The sequence below is a fragment of the Capra hircus genome, assembly GCF_001704415.2.
Source record: "Capra hircus breed San Clemente chromosome X unlocalized genomic scaffold, ASM170441v1, whole genome shotgun sequence".
Classification (NCBI taxonomy): Eukaryota; Metazoa; Chordata; class Mammalia; order Artiodactyla; family Bovidae; genus Capra; species Capra hircus.
In genome coordinates, this window is record NW_017189517.1 from 37,207,652 (window position 1) to 37,222,813 (window position 15,162).

Here is a 15,162-nt window from a genome sequence, read left to right on the forward strand (position 1 = left end):
AGTTCCTTTTGGATGGGGCAGAAAAGTAGATGACAAGTGTGGCTCAATTCTGATCAACAGTGAAGGTCAGGATGAGAAAAGCAGGATATACTTCACAGATGGGTTGCCCATCCAGAGCCTTTGAGCAGGAGAATGACAAGTTGAAAATAAGGAAGGGTGAATTTAATTTGACAGAAATGTGCAAAGTAAATTGAGAGGGGATAAGGAGGTATGAAGGTAGACAGGTCAGAGAAAAGGTTACCCTAACAGTCTGGTTTGAAGCAATCACGGCCTAACCCTGTACACAAATGTTTACAGCAACTCTTTTCATTATTACTCAAAACTGGGAAGAACACAAATGTCCTACTGAGGGTAAATGGACAAATAAACTGGAACATATTTATATAAAATACTACTCAGTAAAAAGAAAAAATGGGTTATTAGTACATGAAACAGCTTAAATGATGAATCTCTAGGGCATTATGCTGAGTGAATGAAGCCTGTCTCTAAATGTGACATATTATAGATTTCATTTATATAACATTCTAAAAAAGAGAAAATGATAGATGAGAGGTTGCCAAAGTTCATGGAAGCGGGTAAAGTATAACTGTACTAGGTTTTTTTGGGGGGTGAATGAACTGTATCCTGACTATGGTGGTACTTCCACAAATATATACATTTCTTAAATTTCATAGAACTATACACCCTAAACAACGTTAATTTCACTATATGATAATTTTTTTAAATATAAATTTCTCCCATTAAATATAAGGGAAATATTTTGTGGTAATGGTTACCTCTTTATAATTCAATAGCTATATTTATATTAAATACTCTCCCTTGAATACTAGGAAATGTATCCCTCAACTGTGGAATAAATAATCAAGCTTAAATATAAATTGTGAAACATAAAAACAACAAAAATACTTCTTCCAACCCTGCCTTCTCTGTGGTGGGCTCTGTCTTTGGCTACCACATCCCACCATCACCACCGTAGATAAGAGACCCCTCTTTGCCTCTTTCCCTGACCCTCCAGCAGGCTCCACTGGCCAGACTGCCATTCCTGGTACCAACATACCTCCAAGTACCAGTGGGTGCTGGGTTGCAAGAATATCAGTTTCCTCTTTTAACCAATATTTTTACAGCAATGATGTTCTCTCTGCTTTCCAATTATAACAATTACGTATGTTGTTCATGGAACAAACTGATACCAGAATACCTCAAGAGCAGCCTGCATGAATGAAAATTCCACAAAGCCTCACACCAAACTGTCAGAACTCACCAGGAACTCTCTCCTTTCTGTACTCCAAGAGTGTGTGAGAGTTATTTTCCAACACATTTTTTTTGAGTTTCAAATTAAAGTAGACTCCATGGAAAGGAGGGTTTTCTATATATTAATCTGATTAGCAAAACGCTGGATTCTACAGAGGCCATAAGAAGAGGAAGCCTGAAGCCTCCACTTAAAACAACCAGAAGCCATGCAGCAGTCCTCACAAACGGTCAGACATCTAACACTTTACAACGTGAGTTTAACCAGAAAGAGAAAAACTAGTGGATTACTTACATAAAGCTGCTAACAAGAGAAAACTGGGCCTCTTCCCACCGGTTAATTGGGCGTCAGTTTTAAAAGGCGCTGTTTTAATAAGATTTAAAAAAACATTTTCTAACACATCAATATGTTTTGAAAACTGTCATTTCATTTGCAGCTATCAGAAAACTTTTCCAAAGTCTTAAAAATTGATGTAACTAATTTGTCTTTCATATTGTCAAATATTGCTTATGTGGCATTTCTTTTTTAAACATCATTTTTAAAGAGTAAGCTTATTGTTTAAAACATTAAAGCAGAAAACTATTCAAGAGAACTAGTAAAAAAAAATCCCACACTCTCACTCCCAGATTCTTTTCTAGCCGCCCTCTTGCCCCGATCTACCACCTTCGCCCATTTTAATACTAGACAGGACTCCAAGGGAAATGGTGGACTGTAGGATATTGGGGGGAAGAGAGGAGGTGAAATTGGAAGCAGGAGAAAGAGATGATTCCCCAAAGGAGAAATTGTCTATTCACCCCGAGAGGCTGATTCTCCCTGGTAACCCGAGAAAGGCGAATAGAAACTGCAGGAAGAAGATACCAGTTTTATTGTCTCTGATTGGCAAATATGAAAGAAAAGATTGACAGTATCAAATGGAGGGAACGCAGGGGGCGGGCTGCAGTGTTAAATGGGAGGAGAAACCGAGGACTCGAGCTCATTGATGACGCGGCCCTCACGTGACCAGGAGTCGACGTGTGCAGAAGTCCTTATAGTCCAGGGCCTGTTTCCCAGGAGCAGCTCCCTATAGCTGGAGAAGAAAAGTGCCCGGGATCCTTTCAGGTCAGTATAAAGCCGGGCGCTGCCTTCGGGACGCTGGGGTCTAGAAGTCAGATAGCAGAAACCGAGCGTAGCCGGTACTACTTTCCTAAAACCACGGTTCCGCTAAACTTCCATTTTTGTGCGGGGAATTTGGGGCAGTTTGGGGGTGGAGAAGGAGAAGGATAGCTAATTGAGGATCCCAAGAGAGACACAGAAACAATTTAGGAACAACTTGAGTCGCTCACTCTCTGCCTGAAGGGAACCGGTGGGCACCGGGGAGGGAGGGCGGGGTTGCCTTAAAAGGATCGCGAGGATGAGGACGTGGGGAAACTTTCAGACGAACAAGGCCTAGAATCGTTAAAGGGACCCGTGATTCAGGTACTGACCTCCTCACCGAGCAGTCTTGTCGGTCTGCAGGACTCTTGGTCTTTGGGGAGCGACCCAAATCGACTGAGGGAAGAGGGAGGAAAATTCCCTGGATCCCTGCAGGTCAGTGCAAAGGTGCAGTTGCCTCCTGTTCCTGGGGGTGGGGGGGGGGTGGGGGGGGGGTGAGTGCGGATGACACCGAAGCCCATCCCGGGGTCACTGCAGCCTCTCCCCATCCGGATGAAGCGCCAGAGGCCTGTGCAGAGCCTGCAGCGGAAATGGGGCGGGGGAAGGGGGAGACTGGAGAGACGTGGAAGGCGGAGGGGAGGCCAGAGACTGGACCAGCCGGTCTCAGGTGAGAGGTAGGAGGTTGGAATGGCTTGGGAAAGCCTAAAAGGGCGGGAGTGTTGGAGATCGGAGGCGAGGGAGGGGTTAATTGCTTCCGCGCTTCTCGCTGCTCCCTGCTCCTGTTTCGGTGCTAGGAGAGGCCTGTAGCAGGGCCTGCTGGGAAATGGTGGGCTGGAGCGCGAGGAGAGAAGATGGAGCTGGAGCGGGAGGGGGAGGGTGAGGAGGGGGAGAGAGGGGCGGAGCCAGGGGAGTTCGGAGCCTGAGGATCTAGCCTTTTCTAGTTGGAAAACTTTGACAGTTAAGAGACCTAAATGAGAAGAAGCCAGTCTCTATGGAAACCCATACTCTAGCTGCTGGTTCGTTGGCCTGGCATCTAGTTGTTCTGTTCCCTTGTTTTCCAGGGTTAATTTATTCAAAAAGGAAATCGAAAAATACTCAACATGCAAAAGTCTTGTGGAGAAAATGAAAGAAAACCACAGAACATGCCAAAGGCTGAGGAAGACCGCCCTTTGGAAGCTGTACCCCAGGAGGCAGAAGGAAATCCTCAACCTTCTGAAGAAGGTGTAAGCCAGGAAGCAGAAGGAAACCTTAGAGGAGGGCTGACTCAGCCTGGTCAGGGATATAAAGAGGACACTCCCGTTAGGCATTTGGACCCTGAAGAAATGATAAGAGGAGCAGATGAGTTGGAAAGGCTTAGGGAAGAGATAAGAAGAGTAAGAAACAAGTTTGTGATGATGCATTGGAAGCAAAGACATTCACGCAGCCGTCCTTATCCCGTGTGCTTTAGGCCTTGAATTCTTTTTTTCTGATATTAAAATCTTGCCCCAGCTTTCTGTTAGCATTTCCTGATGTATCTGTGACTTTTGCTTTATTTTTAATCATCTGGTGGAGTTTTGTTTTAGGTATAGTTTCCTTGTTTTCAGCATCTGCATTTTGTATTTTGACACATTCTCTAGGTCTATTTTTCGATTGGGAAATTTCGCACATATGCATGAAAATATGTTCATTTCATATTGTAAAGTAAAACATAACAGGTTACAAAGCAGCATATTTAGTACCAGCTCACATATGTAGGAGAAAGTCTCAAATTGTGTGTGTGCGCGCGTGTGTATACATACATGCATATATCAGAAATCTAACTGTGCTTGTTTCTGTGTGCTGTTTTTTTTTTTGCTTATATGTATTTTTTAATGAACACATCACACACACAAAGAGAATTAAAGTTTTTTTATTAATTAAGAGTCAATCAAATAATTTGCAACCAGCTTATAAGGGCAATGGGGGCACTTAAACTCTTGATAAAAGAACTATTAAAAAAATGTAAACCTCGAAATACCTCTGGATCTCTTAGCCAGAGGAATAAAACTGGCAATTATTACAGATACACTTGCTTAAGACTTGATCTTTTCATGGGAAAACACTTATCTCACAGGGCTGCTGTGGGGAAGAAATGAGGTGACTGAGCTGTACTTGGTGGGCTCTTGTTCCCACCTAGGCATATAGAACCCCAATCCATTGTAGAACATCAGTTTTGAGGGAGGGTCCTAGTGTGACTTAACCTGTGCTCAGGAACAAGTCCAATAGGCAGGGAGGTGGGGTCTTCCATGCCAGGCCTCTGCTGTTGAGCTCCACTCCTGGTTTCCCTGGGTCCTGCCATGCCTGCTGGGCACTGGAGTCCTCCAGTGCCAAAACCCCACTGAGTTTCCTGGTGTCCCCAGTGGGTTGAATCCCTTCTCTTGTCTTCTAAATCTCTCTCTGCTTTATAACGATGCTTAACACAGTGGGAGGACTTCAGGTGGCCTGAGTGGTAAAGAATCAGCCTCTAATGCAGGAGACACAGGTTCGATCCCTGGGTCGGGAAGATCCCCTGGAAAAGGAAATGGCAACCCACTCTAGTATTCTTGCCTGAAAAATCCTATGGACAGAGGAGCCTGGCGGGTTATAGCCCAGGGGGTCGCAAAGAGTCAGACATGACTTAGCAACTAAAAAACAACAACCACTTGGGGGCTGTTCCAGGATTGCATGGGCCACAGTGTGATGCAGAATTCTTAGCAATAGTCCCATCCAATTTCAACCACAGGATACCTCATCCCTAGGAGTCAGACATGATGAGTCCATTTTGGGAATTGGACTAGAGTTCAAATTTGAGTAAAAGATGCCACTCTACAGTCAGAGTTTCTGCTTTAAGTCTAAAAAACTGAAGTTTTGTCTTTTGTGGGATGATCTCTCCCTGAAGGCTCCTGGCAGGCCTGTCCTACTGGTTCAGAAGACTCAGAATATGTGTAAATTGCAAAAAGTAATACAGGAAACAGATCTAAGGGAACAGTTCCCTTCATCCCATCCCCAATCGATAATGTGGGGGAAAAAAAACTTGAAAGGTAAAAACTTTATAAATACACTTAAAGTAGAATGGCTACTATATAAATTTTAGAAATTATATTTTCCCTACAGAATAAAGACTATCTTTTCCTTCTGATATCCACACATACTTGTGATACATCATGTTTCAATATTTAATTGATCTCTTATTTAATTGATTTTCTGATTGATTTTTGCTAAGGAGCCAGTTGTTGTTTAGTCACTAAATTGTGTCCAGCTGTTTTGCAACCCCATGGACTGTAGCCCACCAGGCTCCTCTGTCCATCCAATTTTTTCAGGCAAGAATATTGGAGTGGATTGCCATTTCCTTCTCCAGGGGATCTTCCCAACCCAGGGATTGAACCAGCATCTCCTGCATTGCAGGTGGATTATTTACTGCTGAGCCACTAGGTTTGTGCAAATTCTGTCATTGACTCAATAATCTTCCCCAAGTTCTTTTATCGTTCTAGTATTATGATAAGCAATTCCAGGAAGAAACAGTTCATGGAATGGATTGCACTTCAAATGTTTTATCAAAGCCTTGCATAATTACCTGCATCAGAATCATCTGGGGAGCATCTTTAAAATACTGATTTCTGGGCCCCACCTAAGACTCACTATCTGGAGGTGGGCTGTGGAAGTTTCAGTTAACAACTTGTTGGTCAAGCTGGATTCTGGCAGGAACTCACTTGCCAGCATTATAAGACTGGTTGAATCCAGCCCCCTGGCACTGAGGGGTGGCACTGGGGCAGGATGTAGAAGGGCTCCAGCAAGGAGGCACACCCCTCTTCAGGATGGTCTGACATTGGCTTCTCTGCTCCAGCCTGCAGCAGGTACCAAACTCGTCTAGACTGATGGCCCAGCTGTCCTGGACATGTGTACCTGAAGGATCACTGTCCCCATTGCAGGTCAGAGCACTAGACTTCCTTTCTTCCCTTTTTCCTTCACAAGGAGGCTTGATGGGAGCTTTTTTTTTTTTTTTAACTGTTCGAAAAACTTTATTTTTTTTTACGGAAAAGCATTTTATTTTAAATATACCTGTGTGTACATGTCAATCCCAAATTCCTAATCTATCCCTTCCCCCAACTCTTTTCTCTGATAAAAAGTCTGTTCTCTAAATCTGTGAATCTGTTTTTTGTGTGTAAATAAGTTCATTTGTATCATTTTTTTAAGACTCCACATATAAGCCATATCATATATTTGCCTTTCTCTGTCTGACTTACTTCATTTAGTATGATAATCTCCAAGTCCATTCATGTTGCTGCAAATGGCATGGCATTATTTCATTCTTTTTAATGGAGTAATATTCCATTGTATATATGTACATACCTCAGCATAATAAAGGCTGTATACAACAAACCTACATCATACTCAATGGTGAAAAGCTGAAAGCATTTTCTCTAAGATCAGGAACAAGACAAGAATGTCTACTCTCTCCACTTTTATTCAACATAGTTTTGGAAGTCCTAGCCATGGCAATCAGACAAGGAAAAGAAATAAAAGTAATCCAAATTGGAAAAGAAGTAAAACTGTCACTGTTTGCAGATGACATACACACACATAGAAAGTCCTAAAGATGTTACGAGGCAATGACTAGAGCTCATCAATGAGTCTGGTAAAGTTGCAGGATACATAATTAATAACAAATCTCTTGAATTCCCATACATTAACAACAAAAGATCAGAAAGAGATTAAGGAATCAATCCCATTTACCATCACAGCAAAAAGAATAAGATACATAGGTATATTCCTACTTAAGGATGGGAACGTTTAAAGGGAAAAAGACTTCAAAATTCAGTAACTGAAAACATTGGCTTTGATCATCTTTGGCCAAGGGGGATAGGTCTTAAACAAGATCTGCCTCATGCCTCTCCCACCCACCTTGCTCAGACTTCCAGAAGGGCCTCTGTTGTGTCCGCCTGTTTGGGGCTTCCCTGATGGCTCAGTGGTAAAGAATCTGCCTGAAATGCAGGAGACCTGGGTTCAGTCCTTGGGTCAGAAGATCCCTTGGAGAAGGGAATGGCAACCCACTCCAGTGTTCCATGGACAGAGGAGCCTGGCGAGCTACAGTCCGTGGGTCGCAAAGAGTCAGACATGGCTGAGCACATGCAGCTCTGAGCTGTAGTGCCTTCAGTTCTGTGTGTGGCTGATGCAGTGCTTCTGATGTCTGCATGGGTCCAGATCCAGAGACAGAGGAGAGCCCAGGTGGAGGAAGCTTGCAAAGGCACGTGGCCCTACTGCTCAGGAGAAAAGGATTGTTGCCTCCTGTTTAAACAACCCCATGCACTATAGTCCTAGCCCACAACTTGGGGACCAGGGTAGTCAAGTTACGAACTGGCATGAAGATGCTTTTGCAGGCATTGATGGTGGAGGAAGCAATGCCATTGTGACTGCTGTTCTTTAGGTCTGTCGTCTGAGAAGTCAATACTGCTTTTTCTGGTTGGGCAATAAGGTAAACATGAACTTGGCTTTAGGAATGCAAAATGGTTAAGTACATGACCTTGCTGTACTGTGCTCGGCTAAGTTGCTTCAGTCGTGTCTGACTCTTTGCAACCCTATGGACTGTAGCCCGCCGGGCTCCTCTGTCCATGGGATTATCTAGGCAAGAATACTGGAGTGGGTTGCCATGCCCTCCTCCGGGGGATCTTCCCGACCCAGGGATCCAACTCTTGTCTCTTCTGTCTCCTGCATTGGTAGGTGGATTCTTTACCACTAGCACCACCTCGGGTTCCAATCTGGACTCTTCTTACAGTACATGACCTTGCATAAATCTTTTCTTGGAGACCCATGGGGTCCCCAGATATAAAACTCTTGGATCAAAGATAAAGTTTCCTCTCCATTACCATCATTGCTTTTATTATAATTATCATCATCATCACCATCATGATCAAGGGATAGTACTGAGTGAATACCCAGTGGATTCCTGTTGGACACATATCTCATACTGTGAAGGCTTGTAACAATCAGTGGCCAAGCCTTGGAAATCTACTCTCTGAATGGGTGGACACAATATAGTCAAAAACTACTGGCTAGTTTTGAATCCTCTAATAATAAGAAGCATGAGGACAGATTGGTTCATTCATCTGTAAATGAGTATAACCCACAAGATTGTCATGGGAAGTAAATGCAGAAAACGATGAAATTCCTGGCATATAATAGGCTTTCAGACAATGTTAGACCTTTGATCATCATTATCATTGTCATCATCATTATCATCAGTTCAGTTCAGTTGCTCAGTTGTGTCCGACTCTTTGCAACCACATGAACTGCAGCATGCCAGGCCTCCCTGTCCATCACCAACTCTCGGAGTATATCCAAATTCATGTCCATTGAGTTGGTGATGCCATCCAACCATCTCATCCTCTGTCGTCTCCTTCTCCTCCTGCCCTCAATCTTTCCCAGCATCAGGGTCTTTTCAAATGAGTCAGCTCTTCGCATGAGGTGGCCAAAGTATTGGAGTTTCAGCTTTAGCATCAGTCCTTCCAATGAACACCCAGGACTGATCTCCTTTAGGATGGACTGGTTGGATCTCCTTGCAGTGCAAGGGACTCTCAAGAGTCTTCTCCAACACCACAGTTCAAAAGCATCAATTCTTCGGTGCTCAGCTTTCTTTACAGTCCAACTCTCAGATCCTTACATGACTACTAGAAAAACCATAGCCTTTACTAAACGGACTTTGGTGACAAAGTAATGTCTCTGCTTTTTAATATGCTGTCTAGATTGGTCATAACTTTTCTTCCAAGGAGCTAGCGTCTTTTAATTTCATGGCTGCAATCACCATCTGCTGTGATTTTGGAGCCCAGAAAAATAAAGTCAGCCACTGATTTCCCATCTATTTCCCATGAAGTGATGGGACCAGATGCCATGATCTTCATTTTCTGAATGTTGAGCTTTAAGCCATCTTTTTCACTCTCCTCTTTCACTTTCATCAAGAGGCTCTTTAGTTCTTCCTCACTTTCTGCCATAAGGGTGGTGTCATCTGCATATCTGAGGTTATTGATATTTCTCCCAGCAATCTTGATTCCAGCTTGTGCTTCCTCCAGCCCAACGTTTCTCATGGTGTACTCTGCATAGAAGTTAAATAAGCAGGGTGACAATATACAGCCTTGACGTACTTCTTTTCCTATTTGGAACCTGTCTGTTGTTCCATGTCCCGTTCTAACTGTTGCTTCCTGGCCTGCATATAGATTTCTCAAGAGGCAGGTCAGGTGGTCTGGTATTCCCATCTCCTTCAGAATTTTCCACAGTTATTGTGATACACTCAGTCAAAGGCTTTGGCATAGTCAATAAAGCAGAAATAGATGTTTTTCTGGAACTCTCTTGCTTTTTCCATGATCCAATGGATGCTGGCAATTTGATCTCTGGTTCCTCTGCCTTTTCTAAAACCAGCTTGAACATCTGGAAGTCCACAGTTCACGTATTACTGAACCCTGGTTTGGAGAATTTTGAGCATTACTTTACTAGCGTGTGAGACAGTGCAACTGTGGGGTAGTGAGCATTCTTTGGCATTGCCTTTCTTTGGTTTGGAATGAAAACTGACCTTTTCCAGTCCTGTGGCCACTGCTGAATTTTCCAAGTTTGCTGGCATATTGAGTGCAGCACTTTAACAGCATCATCTTTTAGGATTTGAAATAGCTCAACTGGAATTCCATCACCTCCACTAGCTTTGTTCATAGTGATGCTTTCTAAGGCCCACTTGACTTCACATTCCAGGATGTCTGGCTGTAGGTGAGTGATCACAGGTGATGTTGCTGCTGCTGCTGCTAAGTTGCTTCAGTCATGTCCAACTCTGTGAGACTCCATAGATGGCAGACCACCAGGCTCCCCTGTCCCAGTGATTCTCCAGGCAAGAACACTGGAGTGGATTACCATTTCCTTCTCCAATGCATGAAAGTGAAAAGTGAAAGTGAAGTCCCCCAGTCGTGTCCAACTCTCCGTGACCGCACGGACTGCAGCCTACCCAGCTCATTTGTCCATGGGATTTTCCAGGCAAGAGTACTGGAGTGGGTTGCCATTGCCTTCTCTGCAGGTGATGTTGAGCAATACTCAAATTGGAACCCAAAACGTCTGTGCTTCCTTGACTCCACAACGTGTTTCTAAAGCAAAAGTCTGTGCTTGTCCCTCTCATCCAACCTTCTCCCTTGCCTAAAGAAACAAATAGTACATAAACTAAATGCAGTAAGTGCCATTCATTTGGAGTTATAAAAGAAATAAATCATTTATAGACTCTGGTGCCATTTCTCTATTGTACGATGAGAAAAAATTCCCTCCACATTTCCATATTTAGTTATGTGCCAGAACATGTGAAATCATCAGGAAAGTCTTATTGTTGTGAATTACAAAATATAATCTAGAAATGCCTCTTTGGCATGAAAAGCTGTTCCTTACATATTGTTTTATGAAAAAGCCAGCTGCAAAACACACACAGGTTAAAGATAAATATCAAGACATTTGAAGTGTATAGTTCTAGATGACGTTAATACTGGAAATTGCAACTTCATCTTTATCCGTCTCTGTATTTCCAATTTTAACTTTTTCAATGAGCATGTGCAGTTTTTATAATTAGAAAAAAATGTTCGTGAAGGTGAAAATAGTAAAATTATTTTTCTCCTTTCTTTTTAGTTGAGATAGGGGCTATTGGATCTTGAAATCCCTCATTTGCTTTCTGTTCCCTCTTACTTCTGAGAAGTACCTGGTATAAGTGTCAGAACTCCGTGGATCCTGGCTGAGAAGCTTTCCCTCTCTACGCTACCTCCTTGCCACTGTATCTTGTTAGGCAAATTTATGCTGTATTTCTATCTTTGGTCACAGGTGGCATTTCATAATTATTGATGCTTTTTAAATATTCTCCCATGAAAATGATCTTAATTTTTCAAAAACGGCAATAAACAAAACTTTCAAAGAACATTATTAAATGAATTCCTAATTCTGCTTTTAAAATGTACAGGTATAAAAAATATAGGAAGGATATACCCTCAGTTGAATTTGCTGCTGCTGCTGCTAAGTCGCTTCAGTCGTGTCCGACTCTGTGCGACCCCAGAGATGGCAGCCTATCAGGCTCTTCTGTCCCTGGGATTCTCCAGGCAAGAACACTAGAGTGGCTTGCCATTTCCTTCTCCAATGCAGGAAAGTGAAAAGTGAAAGTGAAGTCGCTCAGTTGTGTCCGACTCTTCTCAGCCCCATGGACTGCAGCCTACCAGGCTCCTCTGTCCACGGGATTTTCCAGGCAAGAGTACTGGAGTGGGGTGCCATTGCCTTCAGAGACTCACAAATTTACATTTCATTTATTTATTCATTTAACAAATATGTACTGGTTGCCTACTATGTGTCAGCCAAAATCAATTTATCCTTCTCAGCATCTCAGACTTTTCTCCTGAGACTCTATTTTCAATTGCCTGCTGATATTGACCATTTGGACTAAGACAAATCATTGTCCAACCATATGGGCATAACCCTGCATAAACACATACTCATCACTTTTGACCAGTTTATCCTTTAATCCTGGAGGCTCACCATGTAATGTGGAGACAGTATGAAAACACAGGAAAAGTGAAGAATTAAAGTCAGAAAAACTTTTGCAGTAATAGCCCTTTTCTTATTTCAAAACATTTGTGACTGATCAAAAGAACTCTTGCTTAGGCAAGAAGTGGAATAATATCGTTTCAAATGCAAGACATACCTATACCAACTAAAGTTGAGAGTCATAATAGCCATTGTGCATTTGACAACCGTTGATGTAGGTGATTTCCAAGGCCTGCTCCTTTTTTCCTCAACGTTTATCAAGCTCTTGCTAAGAGCCCTGTCCCTTGGCTAGTTCCTGAGACACAGCAGTGAACAAAAAGTTCCTGCATTATTGATGCTTAGATTCCAATTTACACACTTAAAAAAATTGAGACAAAATTTGTGTACAGTGAAATTCACAGATCTTAAGTGTGTACAATTGAGTGTAAAATAGGACATTTTCATTACTCCAAAAAGTTTCTTGTTCTCTTCTCAGCCCCCCTCCCACCACAGGTAATCATTCAGCTTATTTCTATCAATTTATATTATTTTTGTCTGTTGTAGAATTTCATATAAATGGAATCATACAGCATGCACTCTTTGGTGTTTAACATCTTTCACTCATTTTACTTGACATAATGTTTTTTAGATTCATCCTTATAGTTGTGTGTATTGGCAAATGATTCTTTTAAAATTATTGCTGGATAGTATTCTGATTCTTTGTGACCATACGGACTGTAACCCTCCAGGCTCCTCTGTCCATGGGATTCTCCAGGCCAGAATACTGGAGTGGGTTGCCATGCCCTCTTCCAGGGGATCTTCCCAACCCAGGGATCAAACCTATGTCTCTTACGTGTCCTATATTGGTAGAGGAATTCTTTACCACTATCTCCACCTGGGAAACTGTCAATGCCTTGAAAGAAGGCTAGAGAACTGTTCTCGATTAAAAGAAATTAGAAGACATCACAACTAAATGTGATGTTTGAATAAGGACTATAGTTTAGATAGCAGTATTAAAGCAATGCTAAACTTCCTGAATGTGATCATTGTATTGCGGTTGTTTAGGAGACTGTCCTTGTTGTTAGGAGACAAAATGTTGAAGTATTATAAAGTCTGTTAGCTTAGTCTAAGTTAGTCTAGCTTAGTCTATTAGCTTAGAATATTAATAGTTCAGTGTTTAAAAAAAGAAAGAAAAAATATATATTTCTCTCTCAAGAAAGAGAAAGAAAATATGTATTTATATATTTCTCTCTTTTGAGAAAGAGATGGTAGTTAGCAAAATATTAATTGGTGAGTCTAGTCTAGATGAAGGATTAAGAGTATAGAGGCATTCACTCTATTATTCTTGAAATATTTTACAGGTTTGAATTTTTTAAAATAAGAAGTTGATGGTGAGGCTTTCCTGGTGGTTCAGTGGTTAAGATTCCATGCTTCCGCTGCAGGGGGCATGGATTTCCCTGATCAAGGAACTAAGATCCTGCGTGTCATGTGGCACAGTCACACAAAAAACGTTCTTGGTAGTGGTGGGGGGCGGGGGGGGGGGGGAGAAGAGATATCTTGTCAGTCCTCCAGAAGAAAAGGTGGCAGAATGAGAATCTAGAATCGAGATTGACAAATTTAGTTATCTTTAAGTATGAGGTATGTCGATTAAAGAAAAGCAACTTAAAAGTTGTGAGTTTTATTCAGAGACCTTACTGAGGACAATAGGCCAAAGAGATAGCCTATCGGATAGTTCTGAGGAACCGTCCTGAAGAGGTGAGAGAGGAGCCAGGATATATAGGAGATTTTGCTGGAAAATAAAACATGTAGTCAAACATCAAAACATTACTGCTAATTGCAACAAGACAAGACAAAACAAATTCAGACATTTCAAGTTAGTGATTTTAGTGCTTTCTTATGTATGGGAAGATGTAAGAATCTGGGCTTGTAGAGATTATTCCGGAGATACAAATCTTAATTATCTAGGGCCTATATCTTGTTATCCTTTTCCATCCTGAATTCCCCTCAGGGTGCACTGTTGAGAGGTGGCTGCACAGGGCTTGTTGGCAGCAACATTCTTTGTTTATTGAAGTGACAGGAGACATTCTTTGTCCACAGGTGCGACAGGTTATACAAACAACTTTGTGTGAAGTCGCTCAGTCGTGTCCGACTCTTTGTGACCCTGCCAGGCTCCTCTGTCCATGGGATTCTCCAGGCAAGAATACTGGAGTGGGTTGCCATTCCCTTCTCCAGGGGATCTTCCCAACCCAGGGATCGAACCAGGGTCTCGTGCATTGCAGGCAGACGCTTTATCCTCTGAGCCACCAGGGAAGCCATAAACACTAATTATAAGAGATACGTGGACCCCAAAGACCCCATGGACTATACACTCCATGGATTTCTTTAGGCCAGAATAGCCTTTCCCTTCTCCAGGGGATCTTCCCAACCCAGGTATTGAACCCAGGTCTCCCACATTGCAGGCAGATTCTTTACCAGCTGAGCCACAATAACTTTAGGGGAACACAAAGACAGGGATATCAGGCTGAACTCTGCTTCTGCAATAGTATAAGAAATCATTCCATAAGTCAACTTGTTGGGACAGACCACCACATGTCACCAAAACTTTTTGTGAGAGTTAAAATAGCAATATCTATACACCATGGATATGATCACACTCCTGTAGGAGGAAGAGAGCTAGGGACTTGAGAACATTTACATATCCAGTTAAAGTGGACTAGGAGCATCTGTAGGCTTAAGCCAAAAAGAAGCATGTAGTTGAATAAGAAAAACATAGTATTATATCAGATTTTGATGTGGAAAGACCATGTGACTGCTTTGCCAGCAATGAAAGTATCAAAAAGAGAGAGAGTCACAGGGATCAAGGTTAGCCCTGTTCCATTAAACCCCCATCCAGTACAGGAGGAAAGCAGTGGTCAGGAACCCCAGAGCAAGTATTCAGAGTGAGTTGAAGGAAATGTAGGGATGCTCAGAATGGAGTAATAGGATATGAGGATGTAGCAAGGACGAGAGTAGAGCAAAAGAATCCAAAGCAAGAGTAACATACTCCGTATTTACACAAGGCCCAAAGGTTCAGACTACAAATATGCCAGAGCTATAGTATAGTAGTTTCTCAGGACATAAAGTTGCCTAGCAAGAGCCATATTTTGCTTTTACTCCAATCTTCTAAACATTACACAAATGGGGCGCATCTCCAATGACAGCTAAAAGTTGCCATGAGAATACATGAAAATGTTCTCTACATGTTAGGTTCTTCTTGCCTTTGA

The 15,162-nt window shown here is 42.3% G+C and overlaps 1 protein-coding gene across 2 annotated transcripts; it reads left to right on the top strand.

Moving 5' to 3' along the window:
• The first annotated feature begins 2,218 nt into the window (after positions 1-2,218).
• TCEAL8 (transcription elongation factor A like 8) lies at positions 2,219-4,426 on the top strand. 2 transcript variants are annotated; one of them, XM_018044278.1, is made up of 3 exons: positions 2,219-2,347; positions 2,744-2,827; positions 3,442-4,426. In XM_018044278.1, exon 3 carries the CDS (start codon positions 3,481-3,483, stop codon positions 3,832-3,834), a length of 354 nt encoding a protein of 117 aa, XP_017899767.1. In that variant the 5' UTR covers positions 2,219-2,347; positions 2,744-2,827; positions 3,442-3,480; the 3' UTR covers positions 3,835-4,426. The 2 variants fall into 2 exon arrangements, with proteins under 2 accessions (XP_017899767.1, XP_005700254.2); XM_005700197.3 differs by having other exon boundaries at positions 2,220-2,347; positions 2,744-2,815.
• Positions 4,427-15,162: the final 10,736 nt, after the last annotated feature.